The 27,108-nt window shown below is 41.3% G+C and overlaps 1 protein-coding gene across 1 annotated transcript; it reads right to left on the bottom strand.

Moving 5' to 3' along the window:
* LOC101936922 (interferon-induced protein 44-like) lies at window positions 1-25,799 on the bottom strand. Its single transcript, XM_005302370.5, has 8 exons — window positions 25,665-25,799; window positions 18,484-18,989; window positions 18,350-18,401; window positions 9,731-9,926; window positions 9,338-9,490; window positions 7,275-7,446; window positions 6,092-6,192; window positions 1-4,204 (listed from the first exon to the last, which is right to left on the bottom strand). Exons 2-8 carry the CDS (start codon window positions 18,977-18,979, stop codon window positions 4,016-4,018), a joined length of 1,359 nt encoding a protein of 452 aa, XP_005302427.2. The 5' UTR covers window positions 18,980-18,989; window positions 25,665-25,799; the 3' UTR covers window positions 1-4,015.
* Window positions 25,800-27,108: the final 1,309 nt, after the last annotated feature.

Here is a 27,108-nt window from a genome sequence, read left to right as displayed (position 1 = left end):
TTGGAATGAAAACGTTTACTAAATAAACCTATATATGACTACATCATAGTTACTTACAGTCCTTGAAACAAGTATGAATATTGGCAATAAGAAATCTTTTAAGACAACACTTTCAGTGGGTTTTCCCCCAAGTTTTAGTACTTGTGGCTATCATAACTTCAAATGTAAAACATAGTTATATGCATACACTCCACTCAAACTCTTCCTCTGAGAGGATTTACCCGTCTCAGTGGCATAGTGTCCAAACCCGCTGTAGGTCATACCAGATCCTTAAAAAGTGATAGTCCCACAGTCTCCTACAGACTCCCCTCAGGTCTTTGCAATGATAGTCTGCAATTTGTGCAGCCTGCAGCATTTCTAGCAGTGCAGTTGGATGAGGGAGCCTTGCAGTCTAATCTGGCTAAACCCCTGGAATACAATCCTTACAGCAGAACTTTTTGGTCCTTGCACTGCTCCAGCACTGCATCACAGCAGACGGGCAGGACAGCACACACACAAGACAGCAGGGACACAGGGAAATGTAGGGTGAGCATGAGAGCAGTATCGCGCACGAGCAGGAGACAGCGAAAGATAGACACAGTTTCAGCTCTGAGGGCATGAGCTACCTAGGAACTAAGCTAGGTCAGCCACTTAACTCCAGGACACGGTTCATAACTGAGGATCCCAAATGGAGGAAGAACCTATCTCTGGCCCGTCAACCAGGCGGCCCATGTTAGGTGCCTGAGCCCCTCCTCTTTCCACCCCTTACTGTGGCATTTCACTCCTTGCTAACTTAGGTGGCTTCCAGTCAGTTTGCTGGTTTCTGAAAATGCCGTTCTGGGGCACCCACCCTTCCCTATGTGGCTAGCTGGAGGTTGAGGAGTCCAGTAGGCAGCAGTCTACCTAGGGGTTAGGCACTGCAGTACTGACTGGAGCCACCCCTACTTTTGAGTTTCTGGGCCTCAGTCTCTTCCACTTTGAAGATACATTTATGACCTTTGGAATCTTCTTCTGAACCAAACGTATTTCAAAACATATTGATGATGGCAAATACTTGAGATGCTGAGCAGTCCCTCTCCAATCCCTCTCTCCCACTTTTGTACTTTTTTCCCCATGCATCACCTCACATTCGCAAATATGTACACCTCACCCTTTATTATGGCCATAACATGAAATAATAATATGCAATATTTTGTTGTGGTTGCACCCTCTTCCCTTTCATGGTGAGGAACGAACTCTCCAATTGTAGCTGCTATTGCTTTCATGTTTTCTTTGTCCTCCTGGCCTCAACAATTTCCTATAACAATGAGTTCCACTGTCCAGTTATGTGTTGTGTGCAGAAGTATTTCCTTTTATTGGCTTTGTATTTGATGCCTTTCAGTATAATCAAATATCCCCCTCTTCTTGTGTTATGAGACCATGAGAACAAAAGTTCCCAATCCAACTTCTCTATACTATTCATTATTGTATATACATTTATCATGTTCCCTCTGATTTGTCTCCTTTCTGAGGTTAACAATCCCATGCTTTTCAATCTCTCTTCCTAGGAGTTTTTCTTCTCATGTCTGAATCTTCTCTAATTCAGCAATGTCTGTTCTGAGATGAGGTGACAGGATTCCAGATGAGACCACAGCACTGCTTGATATAATGGCCTTATAATATTCCCTGTATTATTCATCGTCTCTTCCTTACAAATCTTAATATTGTGTTTGATTTTTCACTGCAGCTGCACGTTGAGCAGAAGTCTTCATTGCACTGTCTACATTAGCAGTTATATAACCCACAGTTTGGTGTGTGTTACACATCCCTCTCTGTGCTACAAAGGATGTGAGTTTGTTACAGCTTCCAGATATAAATTTAATTCCTCAGTTCATGCTACAGAGGCTGACGCTTTTAGCTTTGGAAGTCCCTCATCACAACCAACATGGCTGTCATCACCCTGTAATGTAGAACGGGTACAACACTATAGGCAATTCACTCTAAGACCCTGAAGATAGTGAAAAAAAAAGGCTTGATGAAAAATTCTTTTATCTAACTGCCATGGATAAATTGGTGTTTTGCATGCAGCATATCAGCTGGGATTCACCCACAATCAGCCCTTGAGGAGAGTTTCTAAATGATAATCGCCAGCTTAAATCTTACCAAAGCATGCTAAGAGTTGCTCCAGCTTCTTCCCTTCTCTCTCAGTGTTTGTGTAGAGTTAACACCGCTGAAATTATTAAACAGCAGCTTCTCTCCTCAACATCAGCACATGAGCTAGAAAATGACAAAAGAGCCCCAACTGCAGAAATATTAGATGATCCTTTTAAATGATGCATGAAAAACAGAATACACACATACTGATGCTGATACACTAGCCTGATTCTACAAGGCTGCAAATTGCAATAAAAATTGTTTTATATGGTACACTGAGGAAAGGTGAGATAAAAGCCCTGAAAATGCTTCATTGCAACTCAACAGCTATTTGGTTTCATTTTTTTCCCCAAGAGGTTCTGATTTACCTCAAAAGACCTTTGAAGGTCAGTTATATATTGTTTTTCCATTTTGTTAAGCATCTCAGTATGCTACTTATGGAATGTAATACACTTTTAGTGTGTTTTTACTATTGTCATCCTGAAGACAAGGTTGGACTGCAGTAGCTATATATGTTTATAAAATATGCTTTAACAGGATAAATACATTCCAACAGCAAAATATCAGGAGACATAAAGAGGCCGTCCCATACTCCCATCCCATCACCTGCTGTTGTCTTATGATGGAGAGCGCCGGTGGCTTGCTATATGCCTCTGCTTTCTTGGCAGAGGGGCAGCTGGATAGTAGGCTTGTTCACATTGGACTTGGATCAATGGGTAATAAAACTCCTCCCCAAATAGTTGTGTGCTCACAGAAAAGAAAATAATAAAGAATTAAATCATAAGTCAGGCAAGAGTGCTAAATAAAATCCTGCATCCTAGTCTTTTCTAAAGTATCTTTATGTAGCACTATTTTCTAGAAATCCATATTTTGTAACTGTCGGCCACTAGAGGGCAAACTGGAACAAGTCAAGGGAGGTGGTGGAATTTCCATCCTTAGAGCTTTTTAAGGCCCGGCTTGACAAAGCCCTGGCTGGGCTAATTTAGTTGGGGTTGGTCCTGCTTTGAGCAGGCGGTTGGACTAGATGACCACCTGAGGTCTCTTCCAACTCTAATTTTCTATGATTTAACAAAAAGAAAATAAATCCTTGTCCAATAACATGCGTTGCTCAATTTTAATTATGGTTTATTGTATAGGAAGTAGCCCTTCCTCTCAACGATACCTGCAGGGAACCATATATCAGCAATGCCAACTCTTTCTAGAACAGTCAGAACCTTGACTACTCTTTCTATTGTTACCATTGCATTTGATATTACACCTCATCAAGGATCTAATCCAAACTCTGTTCTCAAGTACTCAAGTGCAAATCTGAAGTAATTGCTAATGTCTATAGAGATACAGCAGTGTTTAACCAGTGTAAGCGAGAAGAAAAGTAGGTCCCTTGTGTCTCTGCCTCACCTCTTCTCATGGACTTTAAGGCCAAAGGGACTATCGTGATCATCTAGGCTGACCTCTTGCACATCACAAGCCTCAGAACCTCACCCATCCACTCCTGCAATGGGCCCACAACCTATTGCTGAGTTATTGAAGTCCCAAACCTGGATGAAGAAAGTGATTGAAAAAGTGCTTAGAGTAATTTATTTTTCCAATTAATCTAACAAAAGTAGTTTTACAACTATTGTTTCAATTTCTTTTTAAATGGAGAAGAGTAAGAATGTGGAATGTTTAATAAAGGGATCTGACCTTGAAAGCTAGAGAATCTATTCTCCCCTTGATGCATGCAAAAATACCATTAATCTTACGTAGGCAGTAACAAGATATAGAACCGTTGAGCCAAATTCACCACGGGCATAAGCAAGTGCAACTCCACTGAAGTCAATGGAGTTGCATCTGTTTAGGGCAGCAACAAATTTGACTTCTGGTGTCAGCACATAAAATATCCAGCGTCACAGTAAACATCAGGTTAGGGCTCTTTCTTTGGCTTCTCAAAAGGGAAATTGTCAAGGTAGCTTTCTGCTAAACGTATAAGCTGCCTCACTGCGGACAGTAACAGGATGTCAACATCGCACGAAAGATCCAACTCGGAGCAGTAGTTTTTAACAGGTACAATCTGAGCAAGAGGGATTCCAAGTTTCTCTGCAGTTATCCGCATCTGTAGAAAAGGCACAAAATGGATTATCCTAAAGAACTCCCCGACTATTTTTCAATCTTTCTGTTCCTTGAGGAAGCTAAGCAAAAGCCTTGAGTATTTTCACAGATATTGTTTGGTGAGATTAAAAGTGGAAGATTTTTAGTTCTTCAAACTTCTTTATACTGAAGACGTAACTACTTTCACATATATTTTGAAATCATATCCATCCTGCAACTGAAGTGGCAACTACATTTTGATGCAGTGACAGTTCAAGGCCACATTCACAATATTTTATTCTTCTTTAGCAAATTCACTGCTAGAAACTGACTGCGTAAACTGCCCTGGAGGCCAAAATCCTCTGTTTAATCTCAGAGGTGATACCCAGGACACAGAGCTATTTTTCCTCCATTATGATCTAGAAAGAAGACTACTAGAGATTCATCTCTGGTATAATTCCACTTAAGTCCATATTTGGCCTTTCTAGATACAGGGGGATATATTCTATGGGCCAATCCAGCTCCTTTGTACTGGATTTTGGTCATAACTAGACAGTTAAGATTCTGATGAGAATAACTCTTCACTGGTATAAAACTGATACAAGTCAGCTCCTTTAGAACCATGCTTCCACACACATCCTGACCCGGCGTCGTGTGAGATGTAGGAGTATGGGGAGTATGTCAGAGGCAGGGTGGGACCAAGGCAGAGCTCTGCTTTGCTATGTTAAGCCTCTAAACCATGGTTCACACTGGGGCCAGCCCACAGAGTCAGGGACAGCCCTTCCCCCTGTGATTAACAGATTTCAGATTCAGGACAGAATGTACCCCAGAGTCAGGACTCTAACCTAGGAACTGATCCAGTCCCTTTGTATCATTCTGCTGAACAAAGCAGTCAGAACACAGTCATGTCCCCTAAGCTAAATATTCCCCAGGTGGGGGAGACTTCAAACGGCACAGAGTTGGCTATTCCTCTTGGCTGGGAGATGGTCACTTGGGCCACATTTCTCAAAGGTATTTAGGCACCTAACTCCCATTGAAATCAATGGAAGTTAGGTGCCTAAATACCTCTGAGAATTGCTGATGGCTAAATCAGCCCTAGGCCAGCCTCAGTATTGGGGAACTGCAAACCACCAGCAGCCTCTGATTCTCCACAACCTTCTACCTTGTGTTAGCATTTATGGCTGTGCAAAGTGAGTGCAGAATAGGTGTAAAACTCTACCAAAGCAAAATGGCAGCATTATACAAACACGAGATGGAAGGTAGCAGGGAATCAAACCTTTATAGATTCTCTCCTGAGTCAGATTCTGTCAGCATGGGACAGGGGCAAGGAGTCCAAGGAGAGAATTCTATGTGCTGGTCTGCATGAGCCATGTCATGACTTAGAACAGCCTAGGGACTGTACAAAATTAATTCAGCAGTGTTTGCTCCCCGAAAGACAATCTGCTTAAAAAAAAAAAAAATCAGCAGAACAGCGCTCCCTCCCACTTCCTTCCTCCCCCAAAGCACTCTTTTTTTCAGTTTTACACCTATTCACACGAGGGGAAATTTGCAGCTGGCCAGTTTTGGCCAGACTCCAGCCCCTTTATACGGAGTGGGGTTTGGCAAAAGAATCTGGCCCTTAATTTTTAATGAGGTTTCTGGTATCTCCACCTTTTTCTGTTATGCAGTTTTATTCTTCAGAGGTGCAGCTTGCAATTTTAACAAGTCCTAAACCTTTTAGGTAAACCAAAACCTGAGGTATTAAATTTAGTTATATTTTCAGCTTATGCCTACAAGACCAGAATGAGAATGTGTGTAGGAATATGAGGGGATGCAAGTATTGCAAATGTACTGTAGAGTATCACAATACCTTGATTTGTTCAAGGTAATTGAGTTCATAGATAGCACCACAGTCAACAATGCCATTCTTTACCTGTTTCTCAACAGCTTTGCTTTTGTACACACACTGGACGTCTTCTTCAATAGCAGGGCAAATTTCATCCACTTTAGTTAGCAAAACAAGTTGTGGGATCTCTGTATCAAAAAAAAGAGTAAGCTTTTACACCTAATTTCCCATCAGTTCTTCATTGCAACTGCTTCTCCTTACATAAGGTGAAAGCGTTTCTGGTTTGCACAACAGCATTAGAAAAAGATTAATTATTAAACTATTGGGCAGCACCCTAATTCTCTTGGTGGGAAGATGCTTTGTAAACAAAATTATTATTATTCCACTAGTATAGTAGGCACTACACTTAATGATTCACTCATCTCATTGGGAAGATTGCCAGGGCTGAGATTCAGTGCAATGAATTCAATGACTCACAACAAGGGACTCTAAAACATGCAACACCTAGCTGAGTTCAATAGCACAACTGGGGCCTGCTTTCACCCCCGTAGGTTATGTCTCTGTCTATTGCCTCCTATGGAAATGACTCATATCACAAGGAGAGAAAATCAGGTCCCAGGTATTATGTCCAAACATAACCACAGGAGCTGATGTAAACTGGCATTCACATGTATACGACTCCCATTTTCGAGTACTTTTTTCATTTTTTGTTGCTTCCTGTCTTCACTGCAGCTGCTAAATGAATCAATCTTACCTTTACTCCCTTTTAAAAAGGTTTTAATGCCTTGGATTATATGTATTTTAAAGTAATTACTGAAATCAAAGTGAATTTTTCCTGGAGAGATGTATTCCTAGAAGCCTAGTGCACAGCTCTGTTTCCCCGGGGGCCTGTGTCAACAGGAGGGCTCTGCTGTACTGAGGAGCAGAAACGCAATAGGGCACACTGTACAACCAAAGAGTAGAGAACAACGGAGGAGATCAGGAATTCCTCTATTCTCAACCAACACCAGAGCCCATTGCAGTGCCCATACTTCCATCAGTCTGGGGGCCTGTCCCTCCAGAGTGCATTAATCCAGCTCAGAGAGTCAGCCAGCGGGTAAACCTCAAAAACAATAAGTGGCAATTCCTCCTCCCACACCAAGGATAAGCCTGGCTCCTAGCAGTACTTCAGGCCCCTAATGACCCAAGCTGCTCAGACCTGAAAGTCAGATCACCTCCTGGGCGTGCCCACTTCATTCAGTTCTATGATATTAGGAGACATAAAACGTACCAAACTGGTTCACTTTTCTTCGAAGCTGTTTCAGCTTCTCTTCCAGTTTCTCAGGGAGAATCTCAATTTTGCACCCATCAATAACAAATGCAACACAATGAATCTGATCCTTCAGAGAAGGGGTCTTGACATAGCCTGGAGAATCTGGACGAAGGGTGGCTGCTGGATTAAACTGCAAAGAAATTTTTTTATAATAATAAGTAGCACTTCCAAAGAATTGGAGATTCAAAGGGCTGTACAAACACTGATTCTCAAAATACCCCTCTGGAGCAGGAAGAAAAGTATTCTTATCTCATTTTACAGAGAGGAATACTGATATGCAGAGAGGTGAAATGATTTACCCACACTCATAAAGGGAGTGGTCAAATCAGGATTAAAATTCCAGATTTCCTGATTCCCAGTCTCATACTCATTCTTCCAGATGGAGAGCCAGATTCTGATCTCTGTTATTGTAAACGTTTGGAAATCCAGAGCTCCTTTGAAGTCAACAGAGTTCCTCTGAATTTGTATCCCTTGTGGAAAAGTAATAATGAAACCAAAAGGCATCTCTAGAAAATAAAGAGGATTCACGAGATATTCCGTGAGTGTGTGTGTGTGTGTGTGTGTGTGTGTGTGTGTGTGTGTGTGTACACTCATGCATACACACACACACACACACACACACACCATTGACTATCCCTACTATAGAGTTTTTGAACACACTTTTTATTAAGGTTCCATCTATAAAGCATTAATAAATTATTAACAGATGTTTTAATAAATGATTCATCGATTGTTGTCGAGTCCATCAAAAATTTACCCATAACTATGGCTTATAATATCTACTGATGTGTTTATAACCATCTATACACATGCTGCTCACTACTGTAATGTGCTTTTAACATTCTTCATTTATTAATTAATTCTTTGTAAACCATTTATAGATGGAATTTTAATATAAAGTGGAACCAAATAAATCATGGAAAGATTGGTCTTGTGGTTAAGGCATAAAACTGTGACTCAGGAGATCTCACTTCCAATATAACTTTGACCAAGATAATTAATCACTGTTCCTCAGTTTCATATCTTTAATATTACGTTAATAACACTTTATACCTTGCTGGGTTTTTATAAGGATTAAGTTAAGATTTGTGAGGAACCAAGATACTACAATGATGAGAGTAATACAACAACCTTAGCCCTCCATCTTTGCTTCTGTAACAAGCTCAGCTCAACTGAATGGCCAATCAGATTCTACATCTCTTGCATATCACAAGAGTTAAAATTTGAAATGGTCTATTGACAGCAGCTCTCTACTAGGCAAGATAAAAGGCCAGATAAGAAGGCACTGTACTAAGCTTGAATATGGTGGAAGCTGCTCTTTACAAAGTTTTAAAACAATGTTTTCTAAAAATTCAAAATGTCAAAGTTGTTTCTGCTTTACCAAACTAACCCATTCTTCATTTTTCAATTTTTTTCACAAAAAAAATTAATAACAGTTGCTCATTTCCTGAAAACCAGGTTTCCAGTTTAAAAAAAAAAATTAGAGAATCATTTCAATAATATAAATTATTACATTTTTGCTAAAAATCTTTCAAAAATTTTCATGAAAAACTACAAGAATTTCAAGAGATACCAGAAATTTGGGGTAGGGGCATTAAAGTCCATTTTTCTATTTAAAACCTTTTTGTTCAAAATATTTCAACCAGTTCCAATCTTTATATACCTTGAGCCTGATTCTCCCTTGGTTTGTACCTGAACAAAGTAGGTGCCAAATGCTACCTGGGCAGAAGGGTGGATAGCGATTTAAATCAACTTCACATGACTGTAAAAGACTACACAAAATGCAGGACAGTGGAGAATCGGGCTTAAACACAAACTTCCCATAGTTTATTCCTTTTCAAATACACCTTACCTATGATCACCATTCATAAGGTTTTACTGTACAGTACCACATATGCAAGAATGTACTGAGCACTGTAGATATTTTGTTCCACAGTAATTAAATTTAGGATATAATATTTTTACATGTAAAAAACATTAAAGGATATCAGTTGAACTGCATAGAATTGTAGAAATCCTACCTGGTACCTATCAGGAACATGGCCTTTTATTATGTTGGACACTTCATCAATTTCCAGACCCACTCCTGATTTTTCTTCTATTCCCATTGTGTCACAGAAGATAATAGGCAGAGGCTTGCCATCTCTTCCATCTTTAACTGGGTAAGACCTGTACTATTGGGGCAAAAAAAAGTAACATATAGAAATACATATCTAAAAAATTCATATTTAGCACCAGATTATCTCTCATCCATATCAAGTAATACCTTTCTTCTCACAAGTACATGCATGGAATTCGGTGGGGCAATCATGGACTATCTTTGGGTTTTCCGTTTAGTGGGGAAAAAATGTTGATTTTTAACTAAGAGACTGTGCTTTAGCTTGGATGTTGTTTAATTATAAGCAAATATTTACCTGTGTTGTCACGCTAGTATTATCAGATCCTGCTATGGCTTGGCTTGTCACATAACCTCGGAAAACAGAATTCACGGAGTTGAAAAAACTGGACTTCCCAGCTCCAATTGGACCAAGAATCAAAATTCGAATCTGTGGCACTGAATTTAAATAAGGTTTGTAAGATCTGATCTCCTCCATTATTTTCCCTCTTTCCCTGTTAAGACAAAAAGATTTTCATAGTGTTAAACACCCATGAGATCACAGCACGTTTTGCACCGCATATAGGCACAGTGAAATCAGTAAACTGAAATATTCCCCATCCCCCTTATATACTCCATCTTTAACTATCATCAAACACACAGTCTACTCAGGACTGTTGCACCAGCCAGAGTGACCATGGTTGATGGCGTCACACCAGGCATCATGTTGTTAAGTTCCTAGATCTGGCTCAATCCTGCGAATCCACAAATCTCAGGGGCGGCCCCACGGCCGCACCTGGTACAGTCAAAACATGCATCCCCCAGGTGTCAATAGAGAGTTTGAGAGCATCCTGGTAACATGGCCAAAGAGCAACCAGTGGTGCTTTTGAATATAATGTACAATTGAAGAACAGCCAGATCTCTCTGAGAGAATGACCTTCATACTTTGACATGGTTTGGACATGGAATTTTGGGTGCCCAATTTAAAACATCCTATGGCCTGATTTTCAGAAAGTGCTGAGTACCCAGAGTTCCTATTGAAGCCAATGGGAGATTCAGGTGCTCAGTACTTATACAAATCTGGCCTACAATGTCTCAATCTGGGTATCCCAAATCAGTGGTCAACTTTGAAAATTTTGAAAATGTATTCAACTAATGCTGCCTAAAACAGTTGCTTTGACATGTCACTGGAGAATTAAATCTCTGTTGCAATGTGCTGACTCTGTCACTTGTAATGCAGCAAAGTTACATTCATTCATTCAAACAGGCTTAGAAGTAGACATCTGGCCTGAGGGACCATCCTGCCAGCCCCCAAGCTCCTGGCCTGGGAGGCTAGCCCCCGACCTCTCTCCTGCAGTCCCCCCAGCCTCAGCTCGCTCGGCCACCGGCACAATGCTCTGGGCAGCGGGGCTGTGAGCTCCTGGGGCAACGCAGCTGCAGAGCCCAGCCTGACCCGGTGCTCTGTGCTGTGTGGTGGCGGCGTGGCCCAGCTCCAGCCGGGCAGCGCAGCTGTAGCGCCACCAGCCACCGGTGCTCCAGGCAGCGCGGGGGGACAGGGAGCAGGGGGGTTGGATAGAGGGCAGGGGAGTTCAAGGTGGTGGTCAGGGGGCGGGGGTGTGGATAAAGGTCGGGGTGGTCGGGGGAGGAACAGGAGGTTGAATGGGGGCAGGGGTCCCAGGGGAGCAGTCAGGAAGGGGGGGGTTGGATAGGGTGGCGGGGGGCAGTCAGGAGTAGGGGCTCCGGAGGCAGTTAGGGGACAGGGAGAAGTGGTGGTTGGATGGGGCAGGGGTATCAGGGGGCATCAGGAATGAGAGGAGGGGTTGGATGGGCCGGCGGGGGTCCGAGGGCAGTCAGGGGACAGGGAGCGGGGCTGTGTGGACGGGGCAGGGGTCTCAGAGGGGCCATCAGGGAACGGGGGGGTTGGATGGGGCAGGAGTCCCGGAGAGGGGGGCAGATAGGAGGTGGGTGCTTTTTACACTGTTGACACATGGCATCTTTGACAAAAGATCCTCTACAGCTAACTTTGTACAGCATACATGCTTAGCAGAAGCACGACATTTTTTCATGGAAGATGCTTTAACTACCCAGGTTTCAGAGTAGCAGCCATGTTAGTCTGTATCCGCAAAAAGAAGAACAGGAGTACTTGTGGCACCTTAGAGACTAACAAATAAATTTGTTAGTCTCTAAGGTGCCACAAGTACTCCTGTTCTTCTTTTAACTACCCAGATATCTGTTGGAAAAGTAGGACAGCAAAGCACAAAATGTCTAACAAGGTCTCTGAATGTATTGAAGATCATGTGTTGTTTCAGACAGTGAAGGAAGTAAGCAGGAAGCAACCATTTTAGATTTGATTCAGAATAATAGGAAGGAATTGGTTGCAAATCTGAAGGTAGAAGACAATTTGGGTGAAAGTGATCATGAAATGATAGATTTTGTGACTCTAAGGAAAGAAAGGAGTGAGAACAGCAGAATGAGGACAATGGACCTCAAACTCAGAGAACTGGTAGGAAGGTCCCATGGGAAGAAAATGTAAGGAAAAAGGATGTTCAGTAGAGGTGGCAGTTTCTCAGAAAGACAATATTAAATGCACAGCACCAAACTATCCAGATGTGAAGGAAAGACAGCAAGAATAGTAAAAGGCCAATATGACCTGAAAAATCAAAAAAGAATCATACAAAAAGTGGAAATGTGAACAAATTGCTAAGGATGAGAACAGAAGAGTAGTATAAGCAGGTGGGGATAAAATCAGAAAGGCTAAGGCACCAAATGAGTTACACCTAAAATGGGACATAAAAGCAGGGTGGATTTTAAAAAAAGATTTTTAAATATTATTTAAATTATAAGAAGTTTTCTTTTTATAAACAAACCGGTTAAAAATAAAATCTGAATTTAATACAAAATATGTTAAGGCCAAAATTTATTATAATCTCTTGCAATATTTAAATCAAAGAATTAGTATGCTGAATCCATGAGCCTCCATCAAAAACTTTGAGTTAAAAGCTGCTTTTCTATATAAAGAAAGTATCAGGGGAAAAACATTTAACTTTTGAGGTCAAACTTTATAAATGTGGCACAAGAGTAGCAATTAAGCAATATATCATTCACTATTTTCTAACATACTAAAAATGTACCATTAATAAGAATCTGAAAATATAAAGCTATATAGTTGTTTAAACAAATGCATATAATTATAGTGTACCTTCCTAGATAGCAAAAAAAGAACCAAATCTAGTGTAATGGCTCTATTTAGTTGTAAATCAACATGTTTTAATGGTTATATCAGCCAATGAGAATGCACCTTTCTTTAAAAATACAAATGAAAAAGTTAATTAAAAGGGATTATTTAAATCACGACTTTCCACTTGGTGATTTAGATCAATCCACCCTGCATAAAAAGCAATAAGAAGAGGTTCTATAAATATAGTAGGGAGCAAGAGAAAGACAAGGGAACATGTAGATACACTACTTGGTAGGTGGGGAAGGAGAGCTAATAACAGATGACGGCAAGACATGTTTAATGCCTATTTTGCTTCAGTATTTGCTAAAATGTTACCAGATACTTAACACAATTAATATGAACAAGGGGAAAGGGAAAGAACAGGTTAAAGAGTAAGTTAGATGTATTCAAATTTTTAAAGACTGATGCAATTCACATTAGGGTACTTAAGGAACTAGCTGAAGCAATCTCAAAACCGTTAGCAATTATCTTTGAGAACTCATGGAGGGTAGGTGATGTCCCAGAGGACTGGAGAAGAGCAAACATACTGTTTATCTTTAAAAAGAGGAACAAAGAGGACCTGGGGAGTTACAGTCAGCCTAATTTCAATACTTGGAAAGATACTGGAACAAATTATTAAACATCAATTTGTAAACGTCATTCTAGAGGATAAGAGGGTGATAAAGAATAGCCAACATGAATTTATGAAGAACAAATCATGCCACCTAACATAATCTCTTTCTTTGACATGGTTACTGGCATAGTGGATCAGAGGTGAATCTGTAGACATGACATATCTTGATTTTAGTAAGGCTTTCGAGACAGTCCTACATGACATTCTCATAAGCAAATTAGAGAAATGTGGTCTAGACGAAATTACTATAAGATGGGTGCAATACTGGTTAAAAGAGTGTGATGAAGTGGGAATTTTTCATAATATTTTGGATGAATATTGTGGGTGTCTCAGTTTCCCCTATGTACTGCATGATTAACTAGCTGGTGGGAAAAGGTGGTTTACTTTTTGTAGCGATACAGGTATGACTGTTCCCTGGCTATCTGGGGTCTGGCGGCTGGGCCCCATACCCATGCAAAGTTTCAGAAGACAATGGCCACTCCGATTGCCCAGACATTTGGTGCCAAGCAACTAATGACATGGGACTGCCAAGTCCCTCTGCAGGAAGCCAGCCAGTTTTGACAAGCTGGAGAAAAAAGAAAAAGGTGGACAGCCAGGTGATGAGAGGTTTGCCCAGGAAGAAGAACAAAGGGGAGGAAGGGCAGAGGGGATTGTATAAGTGTGGGCTGCTGGCAGCAAGACACACTCTTCTGGACTAGGACTCGAGGGGCGTCAAAGAGAGCTTGGGGCTCAGGACTGACCGAGATGGAATATTCTGTAACTCTCTATGTTAACCAAGGACTTTCTACGCTGTGTTCCTAATAAACCTTTCTGATTTTTACAACGCTGTCTGAGATTCACTCCAGATTAAAACAACGAGGAGTCCTTGTGGCACCTTAGAGACTAACAAATTTATCTGGGTGTGACGTTGTGCAGTCTATATGGTTTTATAAAAACTTGATAATAAGTCAATATAATGTAACTGAGATAGTTTTAGAGAAAATACAGTAATAAGTGAATGTAAGTAACTGGGATATGCCTCATGCAAAAGGTCTCTTGTAAGGTATCATTACAAAGCTTATAATCTACTGAGTATGATCATCTGATTTGTATAAATGTACCACTCTTGTATCTAAAACTAGAAATATAAAATGTAACTCTGAGGGCCTATTGTAATTGTGTAAAGTGTGGACCATTAATGATGGTTTGGAATCTTGATGACTCCCATTGTCTGCAGATGGCTGTATTTACCTGTGAGTCTTCCTGTATATGTGTGTGCTGGCAAGTGAGTAATGAAGTCTTGCAGTGACATGTGATCATGTCACCTGAACTGGAATCCATCTTTAACCTGGTGCTTTTCCAGTGAGGGTGGGTGGAAACCCAGAGGGACAAAGAGTTCCCGCCTTATGCAAAAGATATATAAAGGGGGGAAGAGAACAGAGAGGGAGGAAGCCATCATGAAGAATCCCCTAGCTATCACCTGAGCTGCAACAAGAGCTGCACCAGGGGAAAGAATTGTGCCCAGGCCTGGAAGGTGTCCAGTCTGAGAAAAACTTACTGAAACATCTCTGAGGGTGAGATTATCTGTATTTAGTTTGATTAGGCATAGATTCGCGCATTTCATTTTATTTTGCTTAGTGACTTACTTTGTTCTGTCTGTTACTACTTTGAACCACTTAAATCCTACTGTCTGTATTTAATAAAATCACTTCTTATTTAGTAATTTACTCAGAGTATGTATTAATACCTGGGGGAACAAACAACTGTGCATATCTCTCTATCAGTGTTATAGAGGGCGAACAATTTATGAGTTTGCCCTGCATAAGCTTTATGCAGGGTAAAACGGATTTATCTGGGTTTAGACCCCACTGGGAGTTGGGCATCTGAGTGCTAAAGACAAGCACTCTACTGTGAGCTGTTTTCAGGTAAACTTGCAGCTTTGGGACAAGTGATTCAGACCCTGGATCTGTGTCTGGAGCCAAACGGGAGTGTCTGGCTCAGCAAGACAGGGTGCTGGAGTCCTAAGCTGGCAGGGAAAACAGAAGCAGGGGTAGTCTTTGCACATCGGGTGGCAGCTCCCAAGGGGGTTTCTCTGATCCAACCCGTCACACTGGGCATAAGCTTTTATGGGCTAGAACCCACTTCATCAGATGCGTGGAGTGGAAATACAGTAGCAGGTATATTTATACATAGTACATGAAAAGATGGGAGTTGCCTTACCAGGTGGGGGGTCAGTCTAACGAGACTAAATATACCTGCTACTGTATTTTCCAATCCATGCATCTGATGACGTGTGTTCTAGCCCAAATAAATTTGTTAGTCTTTAAGGTGCCACAAGGACTCCTCATTGTTTTTGCTAATACAGACTAACACGGCTACCACTCTGAAACCCGACTCCAGATCAGGGGTAGGCAACCTATGGCATGCATGCCAAAGGCGGCACGCAAGCTCATTTTCCGTGGCACTCACACTGCCCAGGTCCTGGCCACTGGTCCGGGGGGCTCTGCATTTTAATTTAATTTTAAATGAAACTTCTTAAACATTTTAAAAACCTTATTTACTTTACATACAACAATAGTTTAGTTATATATTATAGACTTAGAGAACAAGACCTTCTAAAAACATTAAAATGTATTACTGGCACGCAAAACCTTAAATTAGAGTGAATAAATGAAGACTCAGCACACCACTTCTGAAAGGTTGCTGACCCCTGCTCCAGATTAAGGAAATTAGGGGTGCATTGATCCCTTTGGGTGTGCAAGCCTTCCCCAGGTGTCCAATTCAAATGGACTCACTAAGGGGAGCTCACAGAGTTAAGCAGGGGTGCTGAAGGCTCAGAGGTTCGGTCCCAGGAGGCAGAGAATTGATGGGGCTTACCCCAGTGAGAGAATGTAACCCAAAGGGGGATAACACACTGAAGGGGTCTTCTTGGGGACTCTTCCAGAACTGTGCGAGAGCACCAGACCTGTGGATTCTGTGACAAAGATTATTCTTAAAGAGCAGTTATTAAGGGTTTGTCATCATACTGAGTGGATCTATCCAGTAGGGTTCCACACAGATTGGTCCTGGGTATGAACGTATTCCATATTTTCATTTATGACTTGAATAATGAAGTGGAGAATATGTTTATAAAATAAGTGGATGACACCAAGCTGAAGGGATTATAAGCACTTTGGATGACAAGGTTGGAATTCAAAATGAGCTTGACAAATTGAAGAATTGGTCTGAAATCAACAAAATGCAATTCAATAAAGACAAGGGCATAGTACTAAAATTAGGAAGGAAAAATCAAATGTGCAGCTACAAAATGGGGAGTAACTGGCTAGGCAGTAGTAGTGCTGAAAAGGATCTGGGGGTTATAGTGGCTCACAAATTGAATACGAGTCAACAATGTGATGCAGTTGCGAGAAAAGCTAATATGATTCTGGAGTCTGTTAACAGGAGTGACAAATGTAAGGCACAGGAGGGAACTGTCCCGATCTGCTCAGCGCTGGTGAAGCCCAAACAGGAGATCTGTGTCCAATTCTGGGCACTACAATTTAAGAAAGATGTGGACAAATTAGAAAGAGTCCAGAGGACAGCAACAAATATGATGAAAAGTTTAGAAAACCTGATCTATAAGGAAAAGTTAAAAAAAATCGGCATATTTAGACTTCAGAAAACAAGACTGAGGGAGGACTTTAAGATAAGACTCTTCAAATATATTAAGGGCTATCAGGGCCGGCTCTGGCTTTTTGGCCACCCCAAGCAAAAATAAAACGGGGCGGCCAGAATGGCAAAGCAAAAAAAAAAAAAAAACCTGCAGTGCGGCTGGAGCGCGGATGCAGGGGGACCAGCTAGCGGTGGGGGGGGAGAGGGGGAGGGAGCGGGCGGGAGAGAGAGAGAAGGGGGGCAGCCAGGGCTACAGCAGGCCGTGCCGCCTGCCGGGAGGGCTCCGCTCCGGTTGGCGGGGAGGGAAGGACAAGGACTGCCCTGCCAGGCTTGCTGCAGGGTGCTCCCGTCCTCGGCGCCGCCTCTCCCTACAGGGTGGCCGGAGCGGAACGAAAAAAAAAAAGCGGCCGTGCCGCCCTAGGATTGGGCGGAATGCCGCCTCATTCAATTTGCCGCCCCAAGCACCAGCTTGCTCGGCTGGTGCCTGGAACCGGCCCTGAGGGCTATTATAAGAAGGAGGGTGATCAATTGTTCTCCGTGTCCACTGAATGCAGGACAAGAAGTAATGGTTTTAATCTGCAGCAATGGAGATTTAGGTTAGGATATTCGGAAAACCTTTCTAACTATAAGGACAGTTAAGCTCTGGAATAGGCTTCTCAGGGAGGTTATAGAATCCCCATCACTGGAGGTTTTTAAGCACAGGTTAGATAAACACCTGTCAGGGATGATCTCCGTATATTTAGTCCTGCCTCAGTGCAGGGAAATAGACTAGGTGACTTCTTGAGATCCCCTCCAGCCCCATATTTCTATAATTCTATGCTGAGATGCACAGGGTTTTCTAAACGTATCAAATACTTTTATGTTTGCCACACTGTACCTATGCCGCTCTGGGAACTGGCCAGATAAGTAACTAGCTGCTTAATCATGGTCTGTAATCCTCTGGAATGTCACTTTAAGTCTCTGCCATGTGGCTAAGAATAAGCATAGCTCTTCATGAAGCTTATTTTGGTTCAGACATAAATAACTCATTTATATTTGATCTGTTCTGAAATCATTTTGTACTTATCCCCAGATTGTCAGGTGTTCAGACACTATCATGGAAATCATAGAATAACAGGGTTAGAAGGGACCTCAGGAGGTCATCTAGTCCAACCCCCTGCTTGAAGCAGGACCAATCCCCAGACAGATTTTTGACCCAGATCCCTAAATCGCCCCCTCAAGGATTGAACTCACAACCCTGGGTTTAGCAGGCCAATGCTCAAACCACTGAGCTTTCCCTCCGCCCCCCGATGGTCATAGGTGCCATATTAGTACCTAAGATACACAGATGAGCATCTGAGCAACACATAAGTCTGTCTAGTCTAGCACCATCTAGTTAATTTCTAAAGTAACTCACATCACCACAGTATTTGGTGGCCACAGATCATTATAATGATATATTACAACAGTTAACTTACTCAGTTGTCCATGTAATCTTTCTCCATGGAGATTCCAGGAAACTGCTAATATCTAGGGGAAAGGAACGTATAACATTAAGAGTATGAAGCTATAATTTCCTCAGTAAACATTTTCTCTTTTGATATCAACTTACCTTCAACTCGATACACCTCACATTCTATAAGGCCTAGATCATTTCCAAGCAAATCAGCAACATTGTATGTGTAGTTGTTGTTAGAACTTGCTGCTGCTGCTGCAGCATTTTGGTTCAACAACTGTAGTGCTCCACCTCCAAAATTAGGGCCAACGGAACTATAGTCATATATAGCACCTGATGCAGTTTTAACAGGAATTTTTAGTGGGCTGAGCACACCCTCTTTGCCTTTTAATCTAAAGAGAAAAGCCTTCTCATCATTTATGTACCCTCCAGATGAAACATAGCTCTGACATGTAAAGCCTCCAAAAATATAACCACTTCCATTATATGCTACTGCTACAGTTGGTCCTTGTGCATCACACTTGGCATGAAATATAGCAGCATTGTAACCATGGACGCTTGCTTTATAGAGAAGAGAGAATTGTCTGCTCCCCAACAGATGTTGCAGTTGCTTTACTTCATCTTGTGTTAATCTAGATTTGACACCAGCCATTCTTCTTAATCTAAAAAGACAGAAAAGATGTTACAAATACAAGTATAACAATAAGAAAAATGTATTATTATTTTTAACTCATCTCACTAAAGATGGAAGACAGTAGTGAAGGCCTTTGTTCCCCATGGAATAGTAAATCATTATCATCATCATTAGTAGTTTTATTCCATGAGTATCTAGACGTTCCAACTGAGGACATTTGTATTGTGCCTAACATTGTGTTCGGAACTATCCAAACACATAGTTAGAGACAGTCCCTAACCCAAAAAGCCTACTGTCAAAATAAACAAGACAGACAAATAGTGGGAGAAAGATGTTTTTATCACCATTAACAGATGTGGGAAATGAAGCAGGGAGGGCCAGCTAGTATAAATAAGCATAGCTTCATGGACTTCACAGCAAAATACTTTTTCTGCCTGAATGGAGACAAAATATTCTTAAAACGTATGGCCCAATTTTGTTGCCTTTACTCAGGCAAAACTCCTATTGACTTCAATGCAAATCAGGACCATTTTATCTAGATGGTGAAACCTTTCATACTGTAACCTGATTCTAATCTTACTTAGACTGGATAACTCCACAGACTTCACTGATTTATGGTGGTGTAAATGAGAGAAAATACATATTTACTGTCTCAAAAATATAATTCCCAGTTTATGGAGTGAATCTTTTTCTATTTCCAATAACAAAAGAATGGCATACTGGGTAAGACTAATGGTCCATCTAGCCCGGTATCCTGTCTTCTGACAGTAACCAGTGCAAGATGCTTCAGACAGAATGAATAGAACAGGGCAATTTTGAGTGATACATCCCCTATCGTCCAGTCCCAGCTTCTGACAGTTGGAGCTTTACGGACACCCAGAGCATAGGTTTGCATCCCTGACCATCTTCGATAATAATCATTGATGGACTTATCCTCCATGAATTTATTTAATTCTTTTTTGAATCCAGTTATATTTGTGGCCTTCACAACATCTTCTGGCAACAAGTTCCAGAGGCTGACACTGCATTGTGTGAAGACGTACTTCTTTTTGTTTGTTTTAAACCTGTTGCCTATTAATTTCATTAGGTGATCCCCTAGTTCTTGTGTTATATGAAGGGGTAAATAACACTTTCGTAGTCACTTTTTCCATACCATTCATGATTTTATACAACTCTATCATACTCCCCCTTAGTCATCTCTTTTCTAAATAAAACAGTATGAAAGTTGTTCCACACCCCTAATCATTTTTGTTGTCCTTCTCTGCACCTTTTCCAATACTATTATATCTTTTTAGAGATGGGATGATCAGAACTTTACACAGTATTCAAAATGATTAAAAGTCTAGAAAACATGACCTGTGAGGGAAGATTGAAAAAATTGGGTTAGTTTTCTCTTCTCCAGACTAAACAGAGAGGGGACATGATAACAGTTTTCAAGTACATAAAAGGTTGTTACAAGGAGGAGGGAGAAAAATTGTTCTTCTTAACCTCTGAGGATAGGACAAGAAGCAATGGGCTTAAATTGTAGCAAGGGTGGTTTAGGTTGGACATTAGGAAAAACATCCTGTCAGAGTGGTTAAGCACCGTAATAAATTGCCTAGGGAGGTTTTGGAATCTCCATCATTGGGGATTTTTAAGATAAGGTTAGACAAACACCTGTCAGAGATGGTCTAGATAATACTTAGTCCTGCCTTGGGTGCAGGGGTCTGGACTAGATGACATCTTGAGGTCCCTTCCAGTTCTATGATTCTATGTTTATAATGGCACTATAATATTTTCTGTTTTATTATCTATCCCTTTCCTAATGGTCCTTAACATTGTTAGCTTTTTTGACTGCCGCTGCACATTGAGTGGATGTTTTCAGAGAACTATCCACAAGGACTCCAATTTTTCTTTCTTGAGTGGTACAAGCTAATTTAGATCCCATCATTTTGTATGCATAGTTGGGATTTTTTTTCCCCAATATGCATTACTTTGTACTTATCAACATTGAATTTCATCTGCTATTTTGTTGCCCAGTCACCCAGTTTTCCCTTTGTAACATTTTGCAGTCAGCTTTGGACTTAACTATCTTGAGTAATTTTGTATCATCTGCAAATTTTGCCACCTCACTGTTTTACCCCTTTTTCCAGATCATTTATGAATATGTTGAATAGTACTAGTCCCAGTACAGACCCCTGGGGGGACCCCACTATTTACCTTTCTCCATTCTGAAAACTGACCATTTATTCCTACTCTTTGTTTCCTATCTTTTAACCAGTTACCAATCCATGAGAGGACCTTCACTCTTATCCCAGGACTGCTTAGTTTGCTTAAGAGCCTTTGGTGAGGGACCTTGTCAAAGGATTTCTGAAAGACCAAGTACACTATATCCACAGGAACACCCTTGTCCAAATGCTTGTTGACACCCTTAAATAATTCTAATATAATGGCCTTTACAAAAGCCATGTTGACTCTTCAGCAATATATCATGTTGATCTGTGTCTGATAATTCTGTTGTTTAGTATAGTTTCAACCAATTTGCCTGGTAATGAAACTGTTTGAAATGGGCCACTCTCATTACCACTACAAAAGTGATTTGTCCTCCCTTGGTATCCTACTGTTAATTGAACTGTCTCAGACTGACCTCCCACTTGGTAAGGCAACTCCCATCTTTTCATGTGCTGTGTATTTATACCTGCTACTGTATTTTCCACTCCATGAATCTGGTGAAGTGGGTTCTAGCCCACGAAAGCTTATGCCCAAATAAATTTGTTAGTCTCCAAGGTGCCACAAGGACACCTTGTTGCTTTTCCTGGTAATGAAGTTAGGCTTACCAGCCTGTAATTGCCAGGGTCGCCTCTAGAGCCCTTTTTAAAAATCAATATTAAATTAGCTACCCTCCAGTCACCTCACCTGGTACAGCAGCTGAATTAAGCGATAGGTTATATGCCACAATTAACAGTTCTGCAATTTTATATATGAAACTCTTGGGTGAATATCATCTGGTTGTGGTGACTTATTAACTGTTCAATTTATCAATTTGTTCCAAAACCTCCTCTGCTGCCACACCACCTCCTGAGATAGTTCCTCGGATTTGTCACCTAAAAAGAATAGCTCAGGTGTGGGGATTTCCCCAATATACTCTATAAAGAATTAATTTAGCTTCTCTGCAATGGCCTTATCTTCCTTGAGTGCTCCTTTAGCACCTTGATTGTCCAATGGCACTGTTTAGCAGGTTTCTGATGTATTAAAAAAATGCTGTTGGTTTTTATGTCTTCACTAGTTGTTCTTCAATTTCTTTCTTGGCCTGCCTTATTGTATTTCTACACTTGTCTTGCCAAAGTTTATCCTCCTTTCTATTTTCCTCACTAGAATTTGACTTCCAATTTCTAAAGGATGCCTTTTTGCCTCTAACCACCTCTTTTACTCTGCAGTCTAGTCACAGTGGAACTTTGCTGCTTTTCTTTTCTTTTTTTAATTTGGGGTGTGCATTCCGTTTGAGCCTCTATTATGCTGTTTTTAAATAGTCTCCATGCAATTTGCAGGCAATTCACCCTTGTGACTGTTCCTTTTAATTTCCATTTAACTAGCTTCCTCATTTTTGTGGTTTCACTTTTTGAAGTTAAAGGCTACTGTGGTGGGTTTCTTTGGCATTTTCCCCCTGCAATGATGTTAAATTTAACATTATGGTCAATGTGAGTGGTTCAGCTACATTCACCTCTTGGACCAGATCCCATGTTCCACTGAGGACTAAATCCAGTATTGCCTCTCCCCTGTGGGTTCCAGGACAAGTTGCTCCAAGATGCAGTCATTTATGGTGCCTAGAAATTTTACCTCTGCATCCCTTCCTGAGGCGACATATACCAGTCAATAGGAGGACAGTTGAAAAAACCCATTATTAATGTGTTTTCTGCCTTTGTCGCCTTTCTCTCAATATTTCACAATCATTGTTACTATCCTAGTCATACTCCTACACTCTTCCATCCATCTTCAAGGATGGAATTACTGTCCATAGAGATTCTATGGTACAGTTTGATTCATTTAAGATTTTGACGCTATGCTTTCTTTCACAACATAGTGGCACTACCCCAACAAATGAGCTACTCTGTCATTCCTATATATTTTGCACCCTGGCCAGTTAATGACCAGTTGAAAGCACAGAGCCAGTCCTGTAAATCATAACCTGAAAGCTACTTGTATGAGCAAAGTGCATGGGGTTTATTGTCTGCATAACCACACAAGATTAGTTTAATAATTCTGAAGGTTATGTTGCAAGTAGAAAGAAAGAATTAACAAACACATCAATGTTATTTGTGTTTTCACCTTGCCACGTTTCATTTCTTCTTTCACTGCATTGGACTGACACAGAGGCTAACACACCTCCAAAAATTGTTCTTTTTTAAGTTCTCTTAACATTTTCCAAGAGGAGGGATGGTTGTTTTTTTTCCATACTGACTGTCTGCCAGAAGAATTCTTTGTGTGCAGCCAGATTTGGGGGTGGGGTGGGGGTGGGAGGGAAAGGGAGAAGAGTTGGTGTCCTTTTTTGGTGAGAAATGCCTTTAGGTAATTTGGATCTGCCTATATTGGATTTCAAAGTCTTGAGTATCATGTCAAATGGTATATACTCTATTTTATCATTATTCATTATAGAGATAAAAAAGAAATATAAAGCTGTCCTCTACTCTTCGGGTCCTTTATCTGTAAATGTGCAGAACTTTCAAGACCACTTACTGCTTAATTTCATATTAACAAATTTCTGCATGGCACAGTGCACATACTTTGCTCAGAAATGTACAATACGTGCTGTCTTGAATAAATGTTCTTGACTTGTCTCCAACTTGGAGAATTTAAAAAGAACATTCTTCATGAGATTTCCCAAGTTTTCCTCTGTCCAAATATATTAGAATGATGTGACAGAAAAGAGGAAACTCTACATTTTCTACTATTGGTAGGGGAGTGCTTCCTAAACACACTATGCTCCCTGCTTACCAAGAAGAACTAGACCTAACACTTCTTGTTTTGGAAAAAGAAGAACAGGAGGACTTGTGGCACCTTAGAGACTAACAAATTTATTAGAACATAAGCTTTCGTGGACTACAGCCCACTTCTTCGGATGCATATAGAATGGAACATATATTGAGGAGATATATATACACACAGACAGAGAGCATAAACAGGTGGGAGTTGTCTTACCACCAACGAGAAACTGCTGAGCTAGAATTGATATGCAAACTAGACACAATCAACTCCGGTTTGAATAAAGACTGGGAATGGCTGAGCCATTACAAACATTGAATCTATCTCCCCTTGTAAGTATTCTCACACTTGTTATCTAACTGTCTGTACTGAGCTAGCTTGATTATCACTTCAAAAGTTTGTTTTCTCTTAATTAATTGGCCTCTCAGAGGTGGTAAGACAACTCCCACCTGTTTATGCTCTCTGTCTGTGTGTATATATATCTCCTCAATATATGTTCCATTCTATATGCATCCGAAGAAGTGGGCTGTAGTCCACGAAAGCTTATGCTCTAATAAATTTGTTAGTCTCTAAGGTGCCACAAGTCCTCCTGTTCTTCTTTTTGCGGATACAGACTAACACGGCTGCTACTCTGAAACTTCTTGTTTTGGGTACATCAAGAATGACTTCTCTTGCAACGGTAAGCCAATTTCTCTGCTCTCCATTTAAATATATTGCCCCAAAGAGGATGATCCAGGATTCAACTATTACCACTAAAATCTTAGAAATATTTAATTTAGAAAAGACTATTAGGGTTAGAATTACTTTAAAGTTCTCTACCTAGACTGTAGGTGGAGCTAGAGTGTTATGGTTAACACATTCCCTGATTGTTGCCCCAAATGCCCGATCTCAACCTAAGCTTCAAGTTACCCTGAATAAATCAAGAGTAACATTACTGTACCATGCGTAAAGGTATAACTTGAACCTGATCTTACATACGACCATATTCACACCTATGCATCCACATTCAAGAGCAGATTTTTGCCCTTCTGTGGGTATTAGTTAAAGGAATGGTAAGGGAAGTATTTTACTACCCGTCTTGTGGTTATATCACAAACTGACAAGTTCTGGCACTCAGCAGCCACTGCTATTGTCCATCGCTGCTGAATGCCAGTTTCCCCAAGGTCTCTGTAGCAGAGGCTTTGCTAACATGTTCAGTGTGAAACAAGGAGATTTCTTTTAAACAGTGCTTTTAGCTAAGAGGTGATGTTATGAAACAAGGGAATCCAGAACATGATTGATGTTATTTTCACCTCATTGGTAGCTGGCACAACTCTCTCATTCTGGCTCTTCAATCACGACACTTCCTCCTTGCTCAGCGCAGCTAACATACAAATGGCTTTTTGAAGCATGGCTTGGGACATGCAGGACTCCACTAGCTAAAGTGATCAATATCTGGTTTAACTATCCTCTGGTCTGATCTGAAACACATAACTTAGCGTTTTGATAGCAAGAATTGCTTCAACGAAGCTACAGTGCAAGTGTAAAAGCTTGGGGAAGGGAAAGGAAAGCTTTAGCGAAGGGAAATGAGATCATCTTCCAGCTCCTGACACCAGCTACACGTTAGAATCTAGAAAGAGACTCATCATAGAAAGAGAAATTTTCCGACCGCAGCTTGCCAGCACTTAAAAACCAAACCTTCTCTCGATGCATCTTAGCATTTTAAGCGCTCACAGTGTATATATGCAAAGATATGGGCTCTTACCGTGCAAGCTCTTCTGTTGGAAAGTCTCAGGGCGGAGAAGAAACGAAACTGAAAGTCAAACCTTTGTTCTTTACAGCCCTGCCGCCAATACCAAAGCAGCCAATGGAGTTGGATTTCTCCAGTCTCCCGGGAGCGGGCTGCCAGCCCCTATCAAGTTACCAGCTCAGAGACAATTCTGCTACAACATAAAAGAAAGGTGATGTGATCTCCAGCTTCCAGGGAAAACCAGTGCTACTCAGGGTGTAATAACAAGGAAAGGAAAGGGTTATGGAGAGTTATTGCAAAGTATTATTTTAAGTGAAGGTTTTGTGGGTGAAATCCTGGCTCCTTTGGAAGCTTTGCTATCACTGCCAGTGCTATCCCTGCAAGTGCTAAGTAGGGTACAACAAATCGGAATGTAAGCACGGCTCACTCTAGGTGCTGGAAGTAGAGGTGCTGGGAGTGCTGCAGAACTCCCTGGCTTGAAGTAGTTTCCGTTATATTCTGGGTTTACAGTTTGGTTCAATGGCTCTCAGTGCCCCCACTATAAAAATCATTGCAGCACCTGCGCCGCTCACTTGCCACTAGGCTGACCAGTCTGCAAGTGTGAAAAATCGGGACTGGGGGGATAATAGGAGCCTATATAAGAAAAAGCCCCAAATATCGGGACTGTCCCTATAAAATCAGGACATCTGGTCACCCTACTTGCCACTGCCTTGGTGTCAATGGGCTGGGCAGTAGAAAATCAGACCCTAGCTCTCTATAAATGCATTAGAAGGTTTTAGAATTCCTTGGGATTCCTTTCTTAGGTAGATTTTCAATTAAAAACCATGGTTTGGCCCTTTGTGATAAGAGGCAGGATTTTGTCTGAAAACTTCATAGTCCAGTAGTGCTGCTTTCATGGTATGCATTTGATCTTTGCAGTTGAAAGCTAGACCCTTCTCTAACACTGGGGCAGTAAGAGGCAGCATAATTCTGTCCAGGGAAGGCTGGGAGAGTGCCCAGTCCATTTAAACCTCACACCCATGCTGAACACCTAGTGGAAATAGCATCATCTTTTTAAATACTATTTTCTCAGGTGAAGGGAAAGATCAGGAAGGCTTGGTTGGGGCAGGGTTCTCCAGAAGCCAAGCACAGGCATACCTATACCTGCTGACAGGAACTGTGTGAGACAGGGGCCTGCAGGCAGGGGAGAGTCTGGCACCCATTTCCCCATCCATTTCCCACAATGCCAATGCACATCAGGGGCGGGTTTCCCTGACTCTCCCTGTCCCGCTCTCCCTTTGCTCCTCCCACTCACTCTCTCTCTCTTGTACACAGAGAGTGGAGAAAAGGATGGGAAAGGAGCAGAAAGAGAGAGGAAGGACCTGAGAAGAGCAGATCCTGAGGGTAGGGTATGGAATTCAAGGAGGCAGGAGAGGCAGTGAAGGAGGAAATGGGAGGGTGGAGGCTGTTCAGCTGAGCC

Source organism: Chrysemys picta, chromosome 8 (assembly GCF_011386835.1).
Source record: "Chrysemys picta bellii isolate R12L10 chromosome 8, ASM1138683v2, whole genome shotgun sequence".
NCBI lineage: Eukaryota > Metazoa > Chordata > Testudines > Emydidae > Chrysemys > Chrysemys picta.
The sequence above is the reverse complement of the archived record's forward strand: the minus strand, read 5'-3'. Positions and strand labels throughout refer to the sequence as shown.